This window comes from Colletotrichum costaricense (assembly GCF_030867565.1).
Source record: "Colletotrichum costaricense strain IMI 309622 chromosome Unknown Scaffold_5.1, whole genome shotgun sequence".
Taxonomy (NCBI): domain Eukaryota; kingdom Fungi; phylum Ascomycota; class Sordariomycetes; order Glomerellales; family Glomerellaceae; genus Colletotrichum; species Colletotrichum costaricense.
In genome coordinates, this window is record NW_026848234.1 from 748675 (window position 1) to 763421 (window position 14747).

General features: G+C 52.6%; 4 protein-coding genes across 4 annotated transcripts; 1 reads left to right on the forward strand and 3 right to left on the reverse strand.

Moving 5' to 3' along the window:
* Positions 1-3535: 3535 nt before the first annotated feature.
* On the reverse strand, positions 3536-4363 carry CCOS01_05380 (uncharacterized protein; the record flags this gene model as incomplete). Its single annotated transcript, XM_060453560.1, has 1 exon — positions 3536-4363. One exon carries the CDS (start codon positions 4361-4363, stop codon positions 3536-3538), a length of 828 nt encoding a protein of 275 aa, XP_060315332.1.
* A 781-nt stretch (positions 4364-5144) lies between these two features.
* Positions 5145-6563, forward strand: CCOS01_05381 (amidohydrolase; the record flags this gene model as incomplete). Its single annotated transcript, XM_060453561.1, has 1 exon — positions 5145-6563. One exon carries the CDS (start codon positions 5145-5147, stop codon positions 6561-6563), a length of 1419 nt encoding a protein of 472 aa, XP_060315333.1.
* Positions 6564-6631: 68 nt separating this feature from the next.
* CCOS01_05382 (uncharacterized protein) lies at positions 6632-7909 on the reverse strand (the record flags this gene model as incomplete). The annotated part of the gene is made up of 4 exons (XM_060453562.1): positions 6632-7010; positions 7069-7445; positions 7506-7625; positions 7706-7909. 4 exons carry the CDS (start codon positions 7907-7909, stop codon positions 6632-6634), a joined length of 1080 nt encoding a protein of 359 aa, XP_060315334.1.
* A 3141-nt stretch (positions 7910-11050) lies between these two features.
* CCOS01_05383 (NAD-dependent deacetylase sirtuin-5) lies at positions 11051-14139 on the reverse strand (the record flags this gene model as incomplete). Its single annotated transcript, XM_060453563.1, has 7 exons — positions 11051-12112; positions 12595-12657; positions 12722-12843; positions 12912-13775; positions 13828-13900; positions 13968-14036; positions 14092-14139. 7 exons carry the CDS (start codon positions 14137-14139, stop codon positions 11051-11053), a joined length of 2301 nt encoding a protein of 766 aa, XP_060315335.1.
* Positions 14140-14747: the final 608 nt, after the last annotated feature.

Here is a 14747-nt window from a genome sequence, read left to right on the forward strand (position 1 = left end):
ATTCATCTCTAAGCGGATCTTGCCCTCTATCACCCACCCATCATCGAAACGCTGCAAAAGGTCGCCTACTAGAGTAGAACAGCAAAAGAAATGCCTCGTGGCGGAATCGAACCGCCGATCTTCTCATGTCACTAGTACTAGTGAGACGCTATACCACTTAGCCAACAAGGCTGATGACGCTGTATCGCTTGTATGCTTACTGACGGGGCGAGAGATTGCAGGTTCATTTCTCGAGATTGCTTGCGCTGTGGGCTGGAGATGGGTAGGGCCGCGGGGCGGGTGCTTCTGTCCCACCAACCCACTTAGTTCACGATGGAGACATCTGAGGGGCAAGGATCCGACGTATGGTCGGCCACAACTTCTTGGCCCTAAAGCATGAGCTGCGTGCCTCAGCTGGAAATGGTTCACAAGACACGACTGGAACTTGATGCAGGCGAGCTAAGAATCGTCCATACTCCATACGTATAAACTTTCGTGTATTATTCTATCCAAGGTAGTGAAAAGGGATGTATGCCTATTCAATGTTTCGAGAGAAGGAAGGCCGTGTACGTGATGGTGGGCTGTTCTAAGATTGATAAAGGAATTTTGCTTCGCTGCCGTGATCTCATCCCGCGAAAGTTGGTACTCCTCTGGTATAAGTCGGACCTAGCCCATTTACCCAACGTCAACACAAGTGTCTAGAACTTCGACTTCAAGAGATGAAGCTCACTACTTACCCACAACTCTTTCTTGATTGATTCCAACAAGTATCAAAACCAGGCCGCTGCTTAAGCCCTAGAGGCAGCAGCTTTGGGAAGTTGACATTTTTGGCATGTCGTAGCAGTCGATGGCGGCGAGGTTGCAGGACACTGGCACATTTTGGAGGGATCCGAGAGTGCAGTGATGACCGAAACTGGAACGATGGGACCAGGCATAGTGGTTGTCGAGTATTCGTGAGCGGTGGTTGGATCTGGAAAGAGATTTATAGAATCAAGAATGATTTGTCTGAAGGTCTTGGTATTGAGGTGAAGGTGTGCTGCTTGATGCTGTCGAGATCTAACTTCAAGAGCTACTGTCATCGTATTTATACCGAATTGTAGACAGTCACCAGCTCTCGTCGCTTCCTAAGGTTGAGGTCTACGATATGACTAGTCACCAAATCACATTCTGACCGAGATGACAAGCATAACTTGAAAGAGTGCCAACGACATGAGACTTCGCTTTTGGGAAATAATCAAAAGCAACAGGGGTCATCAGCCCTACAGGGCAGCGGGCTTACAGCTTGCTACACCGAGACACGATGTATCCGTAGCCTCGGTTGGATGAATCCTTCTCATATGGGCTGCTGCCGCTAGTAAAGGCAGTCATCGAGGCGAGTCGTACAGCCTGATTCACGTAATTGGTCAACAAAGTCCTAAATAATGGGAAGTTGCTTACTGTTATTGGTTAAAGGGCAGAGAAACTGACTGGCAGAAGACGAGATAGGTTGGCTTTGAATGTCAAGCTTCCAGTCGGGCCGTCTGCACGAGGTCGGTCGCCGAGGCTAGCCTCAGGCTTGGTACATTGTCAGAAGATTTGATTTCGTTTTGCGTGTTGAAAAGGGATGAGAATATCCATGAATAACGAATCATAGACACAAGCAAGCAATTCGGCACAAAGACCGCGCCGCAAAAGTGGATGCTTCTCATTCTTGAATGTTAGTTCAGCTTGAGATGTTTCTTCTACAAACGTCTATTCGACGATGCACCCTGTCCTGTGGCAAAAGTTGAATTGCTAAGCTCACGAAGATATACTCTTGAGTGTCGATTGCCGTTTTGGGCAAATCTACGTTGAGCCGCAGGCTGGGGGCACTACTTACTTTGGAGGGCCAAGAGAAAAGAGACCAGTTTCCCGAATAGGAAATTGTACGTCGCAGAGGTGCGACATGGCCAATTGCGCATTTTGATTCGTTTCCGAAGAGAAAGGCATCCCTTGAGGACTCAAGAGGCTGATTTAAGCGTCTTACTCATTGTCCACGGAGCCGGGCGTGGGGGCGAAAACAACTCAGTCTGACAGATTACAGGGCCAGGCACCCAGTGTATTCTGTCGTGCCATAGGGTTGCCTTTGCTGACACACATAGGGCTGAGCTGAGATTCATCACGAGGCAGAATGCACTGCAAAGATCGATCATGCACGATGAATTTCCTGAACGGGAAATAGAGATGCTGGCTATGCCGGGGCCGTTGATGAAGCCCTCGAAAAGCAGGACTCGGCCGAACGAGAGGGTGGGGAAAAGTGGGAGACTAGAGAGGGTGTATCTCTGAAGACACTTTTGTTGGTTCAACATGCCATCTACGTTACGCAAGGCCGCCCGAGTCCCAGTTTCCTCTGCTGCACTAGGGAGCTGTAAAATGCAGCAATGATCCACCATTCTAGATTCATCCCGTTGCGAGATAACAGGCTCGTGGAAGTATGGAAGCCTCGAGTCTCGGACTTTGGAAGCCACCTCCACACGCCATCGAGCCTGCAGAAGACCCAGCACGGAGGACTGAAACATTCCTGCGAAGACCTTTTCCCTTTCGTATTCCGGCCATTCAAGATTGACTGTTCACTTCAATTCACTCATCAGAGGTGTTCCCATGTGGTAGAGTTGCGTACATGCCGCACGTAAGGTAGGTGAGTCGGTAAGAGAGCCCCCATTCAAGACAGCCGACTCCAATCTCGGTCACAGCATCGCAGCAGTTAGAATCGCGTTCATTCTCACATAAATCAATGTTTCGCATATGGCTATGTGTGCTACAAGATTTGGTGTCCTCATGACAGCAATCTGGCCAACGTCTGAGGCCTTCCATGGGACGCTCACGTCACCTTACTGTCTCACCCACGCGTCTCCGTGGAACCAACCCCCAACACTGATGGTTGCGGCAGTCAGACGTCCAGCAAATTAGCACCTATGACTGACTCTGTAGATTTCTCGAGAAACGACTCGAAGTGAACTCCCCCCAGCTACCACCGCCAAGTTCCCATCTGATATCTTGCCCTGTCAGGCGAGACCGTGATATGAGAAGTGCGTGCATCATACCCCTGCGCTACCATGCAATTCAGGGACTCAGCCGACTCTTGGGTTCTACAGACAATAGGCGAGAGGCATTTCGCATTGGCGGCAGGCACGAAGCCCTGGATGAAGAAATTACAAGAGGCATGTTGTGGAGTCACCAGTTCTCTACCATACTTAGTATGACTTGTCGCTGTGCCCGATATCAGCACATCCCCGATAGTCTAGTGGTGAGGATATCTGCTTGTCACCGGGGAAATCCCACGATTCGCAGGGGACCGGGGTTCAATTCCCCGTCGAGGAGTCTTTCTTTTTCTCTTTTTGGCATGTTGGCCTTTCCGCCTTTCCTTGCTATCCTACAAGTTTCCCATCGTTCGCGGAATCGTCAATCCGCGCGCCTGACACCGACAAACGGTCGCCATATGTAGATGTTGTTCGCGAGTCAACTACGTTTGCCTATAAGCGGAATTAGAGCGGGTACTTGACATGATTGTGCGCAAAGAGGCCGTCCTTGCGCACTTTTACTTGCCAGCGGCTCCCCATTTGTATGTTGACACAACACCACCATCCACAAGGATATCAGTCCCCGTAATGAAGGACGACTCCGGACTAGCTAAGAACGCTACGGCGTTGACAATATCCTGAGGTGTTCCCACTCGACCAGCCGGGCTTGTGGCAACAAACTTTGCCGCTGGACCGCCCTGTTCCATCTCTATACGACCTACCGCCGTCGAAATGACGCCCGGACTGATCGAGTTCACCCTCGCGCGCTTCTGGCCCCAGGTCGCGGCGGCGGCCTGCACGCGTACGAGGTTCCCGCGCTTGGATATGCCGTACGCGCGAGGGGCCGAAGACGGGTCCGCGGGGTCGACGACGAGAGCGGGATGATCCAGGAGCTGGTCGACGGGCGCCGTGGCGAGATGTCGCTCTAGCTCGGCGGGGAGACCAGAGCCCATGTGGCCTGCCATGCTCGAAATGCAGATCAGGCTGGTGCCGGCCTGCGCAACGGGGAAGAAGGCGTCTATCACGTTGGCGGTGCCGATGAGGTTGACGGCGTAAATTCGCTGGGCGGTGTTGGCTGTAGGGGGCAAGCCCGCGGTATGCACGATGGTGTGCAAGGGCCCTGCCGCTGCGGCTGCGTTGACGAAGTCGTTGACGGATGCGGATTCGGAAACGTTTACCGGCATCGTCTGCACCGAGTATCCATCGTCTGTGAGTTCTCTCTGAGCAGCTGCGAGAGTTGCGTCCGAGAAGTCGCCAAGAAAGAGGTGGTGGCCTGTACCCAAACGACGGGCGATGGCGAGGCCCATTCCGCCACAACCAACAATCACCACGACTCGCGAATCCATAGCGGCGGTTTTCGGAGAGTGGGATATTTGGTTCGGAAGATAAGGTTACATGGAGATAGCTGATGGGCGACTTCCATAAGATCGTGGACGAAAAGCAGAACAATCAATTAAACAATTTGTCGCGGTGGGTGAATTCTTCCCCCCAGGCGTTTTATACGCATTTCGTTGCCGTTTCTCGTTTTCAGTAAGAGAATGCGAGACCGAACTCGAGCTGATACCTAGTGGAACTCACCCTGGTCATCCCACTAAACCCCTTGTTTCTAAGTGTTGTGGAAGAGGATGTGTCAAATTGTGCGTCTAATACGGAGTATCCGTAGTGTACAGCTCAGAGTGATGGGATGCATTGCATCAATTGAGTAGGTAGGTACATAACATACTTCGGGGACCAACAATGTGCGCCAGGCGTCCAGCTGCATCTTCGTCCGGTCTCCAACTTCAAGCCCAGAACCTGGGCTGGGAATCTTAATCCCCCGCCTTTGCAACAAGACGCGATAGTCCTCTATTCGATTGTATAGAACAAACGGTCAGATCCTTCGTCCGTATCAGGAAGGTACAGTCTTACGCACTGATCGCTACAATCAGGGATGCTTCCATCACCCATCGCCGACTCCGCACCGGCAAACTGCTCCGATGCGCTTATCAGCCACGGCAATGTCGTCCGCCACATCTTCATCTCTCATCATTGAATTGTCAGCGAAGCATTGAGAACTCTGGAACCTCCAGCCAGTCTTCGCCTCTCCATTGTGTCTCTGCTCACCCCCGTTTCAGCTGCTGCCAGAAAATGACACTCCGCAAAGCTCCCGCCCTCGCCGGCCCCGCCATGGAGCTTCCCCGGCGCACTTCGCCGCGGCAGTGGGCGGCAGACGCCGAGGGTGCGATCCCGGAGAAGCTCATCAAGCCATGGAAGCTGCCTCCGCAGAACACCTACCTCTTTATCAACGCAAACGTCGTGGATGCCGCCAAAGGCCTCGTCATTAAAAACACGACCGTCAAGATCTCAAACGGCTTGATTGAGAACGTTGGAGGGAGCCCAGCCGACAGCAGAGGCAACGATGCCATTGTGGTAGATTTGCAGGGAAAATACCTCTCCCCCGGTCTCATCGACTGCCACGTCCACGTCAGCTCCGTGCCCGGCGAGGCCGGCCTCAACGGCGGCTTCGACATGGACGCCACCGTCTCTCATCTGCGGCAGTCTTTCGTCTGCGGTCGCATCCTGAGCAAGGGCTTCACCACGGTCCGCGACACGGGCGGCGCAACTCTCGCGCTCAAGGAGGCAATCCAGGACGGCGTCTTCCCCGGGCCTCGCCTATTCATCGCCAACCAGGCTCTCTCGCAGACGGGAGGCCACGGCGATCGCAGAGGTGCCCACGATCACTCGGGGCTGTGCTGCGGCGGCACGGCGGGACTCTCCAACGTCGTAGACGGCGTGCCGGAGTGTATCAGGGCGACGAGAGAGCAGCTCAGGACGGGGGCGGACTTTATCAAGATCATGGTAGGCGGCGGCGTGGCGTCACCGACGGACAGGATCGAGAACACGCAGTTTACGGCGGATGAGATCAAGGCCATTAGCGAGGTCGCGCGGAGCTACGGTACCTGGGTTACGGCGCACGCATATACCCCGCGGGCGATCCGCCACGCGGTCGAGAATGGCGTGACGGGCATCGAGCACGGCAACTTCATCGACAAGGAGACGGCGGAATTCATGGCTGAGAACGCCGTGTGGCTGACGCCTACGCTGGTCACGTACGACGCCATGGGCTCCGACAAGTACAAGGGATTCCTGCCCCCTGAGAACCAGCGCAAGAACCAGGAGGTCTTGAGAAGAGGTCTCGAGTCGTTGAAAATTGCCGCCGCAGCGGGCGTGACCATCTGTCATGGATCGGATCTGCTCGGCCCCCTACAGGCTGAGCAGAGCAGGGAGTTTGGGATCCGGCAGCAGGCTCTCAGCAATAAGCAGGTGCTTCAATCCGCCACGGTTAACGCCGCCAGGATGCTTCGACAGGAGGATGTGCTGGGGCAGGTGAAGGAGAAGTTCGTGGCGGACTTGCTAATTGTCAACGGGAACCCGCTGGACGACGTCTCAATACTGGATGAGCCGGAGAAGAACGTCTTGGCGGTGATCAAGGATGGCAGGGTCTACACGAGCCGATGGAGCAAGCTTCCAGAAGACGTCAAGGAGCCACCGCGACTGATTGAATGAGCGCATGCAGCAAGCTTTATCAGGCAAAACCGAACATCGAGGCTTGGATGATCTACAATGTTCATATACTAATCTATATCTGGAACACTACTGCTTCTGCTATACGTGACCTTGCTGGGCATAGTTGGTGCTGAATCACTCTGCTCGGCCTCCCGAAGGTGCTGCTGCGACAAATTGTCCACGAGGACGAATCCGTCACTTTGGCGTTCGCTCCGCCGATTTGAGAGACCATCGGACTTGCCATTCGAGCTGTAGTAGTTTGCCGTACCCTTGGTAGAGTACGAGGAACGGCCCAGCAGAGGTCGGAGGAAGGGGATACACGCAAGGGTGATGCCGACGCCGGGCTCCAACGCGCTGAAGATGAGAGCGTTGGGGATATTGAAGGTTACGTCGAGGTACACGAGGTTGGCAAGGTAGTAGAGGCGCAGAGCCGATACGATGCACGTACTATATTTGTCACATGGTCAGTATATCATCTTCTTCAGATTAGGGAGGCTTGGCTTACAAGACTCCGAGCGAGAAGGCGACGATCAGGGCGACCTTCTTGTACATCTCCAACCGAAGACTCCACAAGTGAGAAATCGGCATGACGAGGACGATGATGTCGGTGATCATGTTCAACACCCCCATCGTGCCATCCGCTGCAGGCTGGTTCCCGCAGTGTCGGTTCTTGAGATCGAGGAGCCAGTTGTCCGAGAGGGGGATGCAGATGAAGAAGGCGATCAGCACCGTGACCATGACCCACATCATGGTGAAGGCGGCCAGTATCCGCGCCGACAAGATCATGAACCTGGTGCTGAAGAGCTTGGAGTAGAGGAGAAGAATGGAGATCTTGCAGAGGCTGAGGCTGATGGCCCACAGGATCTGTTGCGCGACGAGGACCTAGAGGGAGATGCGTCAACAACTACATCGGGGTTCTTCGACGCGAGAGTTGGCACGAACCTTGAGAAACTTGACGATTGGCCCGACCCCATACCTGGGTATGATGACGGCATTGTGAAGGCCAACACCGCATTGCATCACAGCGACTATGGAAATTGCTTGCAAGGCATTGGAGAAGACCTGTCAGAGAAAAGTGAGTTGTAGTCCTCATCTCATCGCGCCGGAAGATATCTCCATGGCTGGCGTGATGGACAACGTACGAGTCCAGCAATTATAGACCAATCACTCAAATCCATATCTCTATGCGCCATGCGCCTGGCGATGAGGCGGAGGATCACCATCAACGTCGGAATGATGATGAAGACGATAGACACCGCAACCACAGAGATCTGGCCCGGTTCCTCCAGCGGGAATATCACCAACTTGTCTCCCATCGTCGGCGTCTTTGGTGGTGATGCCGCCATATTGTCGTCCCGTGAGGTTGCGATGGGGAGGAGACCTTGACCTTGTCGTCCACACTACGAGTGGATTATGCGGGAAGCGGAGGTGGGACGAACATTCAAAGGTCCAAGCATCCAATCCATGAGAGCAAGATGCTTCATTTTTGAACCCCTCGAGGTCTGTCCCTCCACCCCAGTTCCCAACGGCCCGACGACTGGAACCCAGAACCCAGACCACAGACCTTTTTCTGCTCGTTTCTTTTTGGGGCGGGCCACATCAGGTCACCCAATAGCCCCCCAAGTGGTGGTTTTGTTTGCTTTTTCCTTTCCCACTGTGGGCACCAGAATGGCAAGCTGCATACCTTATCGACCGCAGTGCAGACGCTGTGCAGTTGTGACAGGGGGTCTGGACAGCCCACAGTACCTAGAAGAGGAAAGGATAGAAATACTGGTGCGGCCACCTTTGCTGCCACGCGATCAGAGGTCGAGGGTAACAGCAGAAATGCCTAGACTTTTTCTTCCACTTCGTGAGAAACAGGCACTGCCAAGGACAGTAGGCTAACAAATGGGCTGGAGGTGTGATGACTGCGTTGCGTCGTGCTTTAGTGGTATGAAAAAGTGGATGCCTACAATCGAAATGACGCAAATGGGCAATGATCGAATTGTGAATATGATAGAAACCATGGGGGAAAACCTGACCTCTGCGCTTTTGCTCGCGATTCATCGGCAACGGCAGATGCTCTCAATGAATACCTCGTTTGGGATGTAGGGCATGGAAGCGTTTCCGATGACTTGTCTGAATTCGAAGATTATCCTCAGGACAATGCCCTCATCTCATGGAACTGGCCATGGCTCCCGCAAAGTCCAAGGATCCTCGTGTCAGCCTGCCTAAAGAAGCCTGTTGTGTTACGGTAATCCGAGATCTCTACCCCGGTGCCTCAAGAGCACAGATACAGATCGCGGTCATTTCTACACGTACCGGGTTCGCGAAGAGATCCAGGCCGATTCCATCATAAAGGCATGGGTCGACGAACGAACCAGACGTGGCGTCGGGCGGAAGCAACCCCCCCTCGACGGCAGATGGCCAGCCCTTTGACCACGGACGCAGGGAAGAAAGAGACATGGATCCCCTCTCGCTAACCGAGAATCCTTCTTTTCTTTTTTCCTCTTTCGCTGCCTTTGATCACACATACTTTCCCCGTTTTCCCGTTCCTGCATGGGGGGGTTTTGGTGGTTTCCACACCAATCACAAACGCAGCTTTTCCATCTTCGCTTCAGACTGTGCATATCTAGTTTGCTCTAGGTCGATGCTGTCATCAGCCCGTCCTTGCCCGTTTGATAAAAGATGGCTTTTTCGAGGTTACCTCCCACCTGCTTACCCCGACCTAGCTGACTCTTCCTGGCCGGCCCCTCTTCGCGAAAATCTCGTTACGACTTCAACAACGTGGGATACGGGTGGGAACGCGTGGAATAGCTTCCCTCTACTGCACGACACCATCCATCGACAGTTTGACACCCTTGTCCCCCGTTGAACCGCGTGTGGCACACCACCATCATCTGTCCGAAAAGGGCTCGTCGTCCGAGAGCCACCGTGCCATCTAGCCACCCAGTCAACTCAATTCTGACGTCTCACTCGGGAGGCATGTCTGGCATTCTTAGGGTCTCACTACGGAAGCGGGAGCAGCAGCATTAGCTCCTACGAGAAAGAGATTTCTCCCCCTCCCCCCTCCCTTACCGTCACAAGCCACTGCCCATCAGTTAAACCTTTTCAGAAGCGCGCGGCATGACGGCTAAGCTAGGAAATGCGAGGACGGGACGGGAGGCAGAAGCCGGCAGCCGCCTCAAGTCCGTTATCAAGGGAAGAGATATGAGGGAGTATTATTGCGGCTATGACAAGCTTTTGCTTTCGAAATGCCCAACCTGTTATTGTGCATTCGCTGAGAAACATTTCCGGCTTTCCCGTCATGCCGCGGTGAAGGTGTTAGTCATGTGGCTGGGTGGTACGCCGCGCAACCATCAGGACGCGCTTGATCGTCCGCTTCAGTCTTTCCAGTTGACAGGCACGGTAAGTTGAAAAGACTTTATGACTTTCACATTATCAATTCTGGAAAACTTTCAATAATAAGGCCTGGGCGACTGTAGTATGATCACTCCACTAACTAGTCGAGCATCACTCGATTCACCGCAAAGAGACCAAGCTCAAGCGCGGCACTTATGATAACCTCGCTGAGTGAAATGTCGCCGAAACGATTCTACTTCGTGCTGGGACCATTCGCCATGGGAAAGAAACTCGGTGTGACATATGCGGCTCAAGATGAAAGGGCTGGAAGGGCCGTGAGTCTCGGGTAGAAAATATGATCAATCATGGACAAACGAGTCAGCGGCTTGCCCTGGCTCAAACGACGAGATCCAATCGGAAGATGCCTCTCGACGCCTCAAAGAGCTAGCACGGTGCCTGGCAGATGTTGTCAAAGTCTCAGTTTTGTGAAACCATAGCTTTGGATAGGTTGCATAAGCTGCTCTGTCCTGCAGTAGTCAGTGCAGCTAAGCTCAAGTCTATGGAACTCCAAACGTAAGCGAGCAAGGAAAAGCCTCATCGTGACTAAGTGAGTGGTGATCGGAATTGATGAGAGTGAACAGTTTACAAGCTGCATCACCTGGAAGACGAACGACGGTACGACTCGAGTGGGAAAGACGATTTCCACCTTTGAAAGCTAATTTGATGCTTCAGCCACGCAGCTCTACAACGCAAGGGGGGTTTGCTTGGAAATTTCGACGGAGACCAATGGAATTGGAGCCAAAATTCGTTCGAATGACTTGATTAGGGCAATAATTGACACAGGTAAGCTTGAAGGTATTTGGCAGCTGCGTCTTCCGCGTGGAAACCTAACGCGGAGTTTGGAAGAATCTAACTATGTGATCAATGATGCAGGCCAGCTTATGTTAATCAAGGCTTGTTACATAAAGTTCAACTGTTCCAAGCATAGGCCAAGCGGGAGTTGATGCTAACGGGATGGAGATCGTATCGGCCAACTCATATCTATTACTAGATGCAATGCTCCTCGCTTTCACGCCGTCTTGAAGTAGAAAAAGTGGACACGGAATCACTGATTAGGTTCGCATAGCTCTGATCCCTCCGTAACCTGTAACAATGTGCCTCTTCCGCTATTTCTTCATGTTCTTCTCGACTTGCTCGTATGATTCGCTAATAACCGGTTTCAGTAACTGGGGGAGGACAACTGCTGCATCTCCTACAAACACCCAGTCCTTATCCGGCCGAACATGTCTCGCGTCTTCAGCTCGCGTGTTGATAACAGCAATTCTCGCACCCTTCTTGCGAGCCATCTCGGCATACCCAGCCGCCGGCCAGACCTTGCTGGTGGTTCCAATCGTAAGAAACAAATCGATGGCCTCGGGGTCATCGAAAAGCGCCTGGGCCTCTTCAACAACCTCAACGGGCAATGGCTCGCCAAACCAGACGACGGCGGGACGGAGGATGTTGTTCTTGCACTTAGGGCATTGCGGTAGGTCCTTTTTCTCCAACCCCGATGACAGCCGGATAGCAGCAACGGGGTTCGATGGCGCCGGTTGATCCGGGGCTTTCAGAGCAGTCAGATCTCGCGTGGTCGGAGAATTGCCCTCATACTTCTCCCCGAGGATTTGCGCGTGTTTCCGCGCGATGCCGGCTAAAAGTACTGGGCTGGCGCGAGGCTTCTTGTCCGGATTTATGCTGCCGATGGTCCTCTCCTCGTCCTTTGAAGGATCGAGTGCTGGTGACAGAGACTCCTCAAAGTTGTCACGCTCGGTGTGTCCGCATCCAACCACGTCGACGCAGGACAGCGCAAAAAGATTGCCGTGGAGCTCCTTCAGCTGACTGGGCGAATGACCAGCCCGACGGCTCAAGTTATCGACATTTTGCGTCAACGCGACGAAGCCAGGCACTCTGCGCGCGAGCTCAGCCAGAGCATAGTGAGCGGGGTTCGGCTTGGCACGAAGGGCGTCGTGCCTGCGATACGTGTAAAATTGCCAGACGAGACCCGGGTCATGACGGAAGCCTGCGGGTGAAGCGACCTGTGTTATGTCCTGGTTCCTCCACAGACCATTGGCCCCTCGGAAGGTGGCAAGGCCTGAGGATACGGAAAGACCTGCGCCGATGAGAGCAACGATGCGCTTTGACTTCTTGAGTGTGTCGTGGAAGTCAGCGACCGCGATAGGGTCTAGGTCGGGCTGAGTTGTAGTTAAGTCAGCCATCGAATCTTGGCGTAGAGATGATACAGGTGTGGTCGGGTTGTAGTATGATAGCTCGTTGTTTCGAAAAGTCAACAGAAAGATTGGCTTCTTCAAATATCTCTCCGAGTTTGCGTTGGTTACCTAAAGAAAATGCGGCAAGGCAATATAATCTGACACGTCTTCTTGGACCCCAAAACCAATACGGCGAAGCAACCAACAAAGAAACAACAAGTAACTTCAGTCCAATTTCGGAAATTTCCATGGCCGTTAGACAGAACATTCAAGGGGCCATGAACCAACACTGAACTGATGTGAGCTTGGTGCGTCTCAAGATGCAAGGGGCCGCTGCCTGAGCAACATAATTTTGGCGAAAATGTCGAGACTCTATTGGTTGATGACAGCCATCGTAAGCTGCTTCAAACACCCAAAATCAACGACGGATTCTATGACGCCGGGCTTGATTCTCGAGCCAGTTCTACTGCCTTTTGCGCTGCTTTCCCAAAATCTGCTTCGGTATGCAATCCAAGATCGGCTTCTTCCAGCTGTGTGTTCCAGTCAGCACACTCAATGTCAAGATAGCATTTGACCGGTATGGGAACATCTTACGATTTTCAATCCCATCTCAGAATTGGTGCCTTGAAGTCGAACCACCATGGGAATCTTCAGCGGTCCCAGCTCTTTGGCTGCACCAAGAATGGATTCTGCGATCATGTCGCCTCTAGTGATTCCTGCCAAAAGTTTATTAGCCCGAGAAGTGGACGTCAAGCTTCCTTCATTAGCTGTTTGGCGAACTTACCACCATAGATGTTGACAAATATTGTCTTCACCCTCCGGTCCCGCAGGATAATCTCAAATGCCTTGACCATGGTCTCCTTCGTCGCTTGCCCACCAGCATCAAGAAAGTTGGCACTGGCGCCACCGTGCAGGGCAATCGCATCGTTGGTCGCCATCGCAAGACCTGCTCCATTGACCACATTGCCAATGTCGCCGTCCATGCGAACATAGACCAGCCCATACTTCTCAGCCTCGACTTCTTCTGGAATCTCGTGCTCCGTGTCTCGCTCTGCAAAAAGTGGCTTCTGCCGCTTGGCCGCAGCATCATCAAATGAGAACTTGGCGTCCATGCAAGTCAGACCTCCTTCTGACGAGCTTGCTAGAGTCTTGATCTCAAGCGAATAGGCGTCCTTTGTTGTGAAAATCTTATAAAGTCTGCCGAGTATGTCATTGAGGTCTTCCTTCTCTTTCGCCGAAGCTCCGAGACAGTTCGAGACTTTGTCGGTGAGTTTGGATGTGATGCCATCCGTGAATCCAAATCGAAATGTATGCAGCTCGTCTGGATGCTGGGCTGCTATCTTTTCGATGGCGACTCCGCCAAATTTTGACGCGATGATTATTGGACAATAGTTCTCGCGATCGAATGTGATCGCCAAGTACCACTTTCTTTCGGGATTCAGGCTTTCCGTAACATGAAGCTTATTGACCAATACACCGTTACCTACGGATTTATCCGTCTTCAAGTAGTGACCAAGCATGCGATTGGCAGCTTTCTCGGCGCTTTCTGCATTATTGACCAGTTGAATGCCGGCCCCTGACCCGTTGTCAAACGCGCCGTCATCGATGCCGCCCCTTAATATCTGTGATTTGAGAGAACAGTTTCCGCCTAAGTGTGTCAGTACATCTTAAATCGGCAGTCTAGAAGAAAACATGATTACCAAGCTCTGTGGCAATCACCGCAGCTTCGGCTGGTGTTCTTGCGAGGTGTCCTCGGGGTACTGGGATGCCGAACTGATCGAAAAGCATCAGCGACCCTTCCCATCCTAGTCTCTTGTCGCTACAAAAGAGAAAGCCTTACCTCCTTCAAAAGGTTCTGCGACTGATATTCATGTAGCGTGAGCTGTCGAAGTTGTTGCCTCGATACCAACTAAGGAGAAATCAGCGATCTGTGTTATTATTATGCGTGAAGGCGGCGTACCTACATTTGCATTGAGACGCCACAACTTTGCTGTCAGAGTCCGAGTTGCCATGGTATCATGAAAATGCACATGGATGCATCAAGTTCGATATTGAAAGATCATTCACTCAGTTCTGAACTGATCAAGACGGTAGGTAGATGACAACAATTGACTGCTGATATGGGAGGTATGGCCGGCGGCAATCAGGTACGTCATCCAGACAAAGGCAAGCTAGCGATGCTGTGGCTGGCTCTAAGCGAGCAAATAGCCGAAGGTTGAGTGCTGCCGGTTATATCGGCTATATCCCCTTCGCTAATACTACGGATAGGTGAAGCCGATATCCACGCCGATAGTTCATTGCAACTGAACACCTGCAAACCCCAATTCAGACGGCGATGAAAATCTTGCTTACATCACACAAATTGTTCCAACTACCTACTGCACTTAGATCTGTACGCACCGTGCAGCAATAGCATGGTCTCAAATTGATTGTGACTTGACCATTTTCAACGGGACTCACGGGTTAAGATTTGGTCTCTTCGTGATCTCCCTTGCAAGGATGCTGGTTCGGGCCAATCAACCTCCATGATAGTAGCTATGACTGTGGACATAGCGACATAGGTAGTTGGGCGCGGTAAACGCGCTGTATTGACTTTCCAGCCCCCTCTTTTCAACTAGGC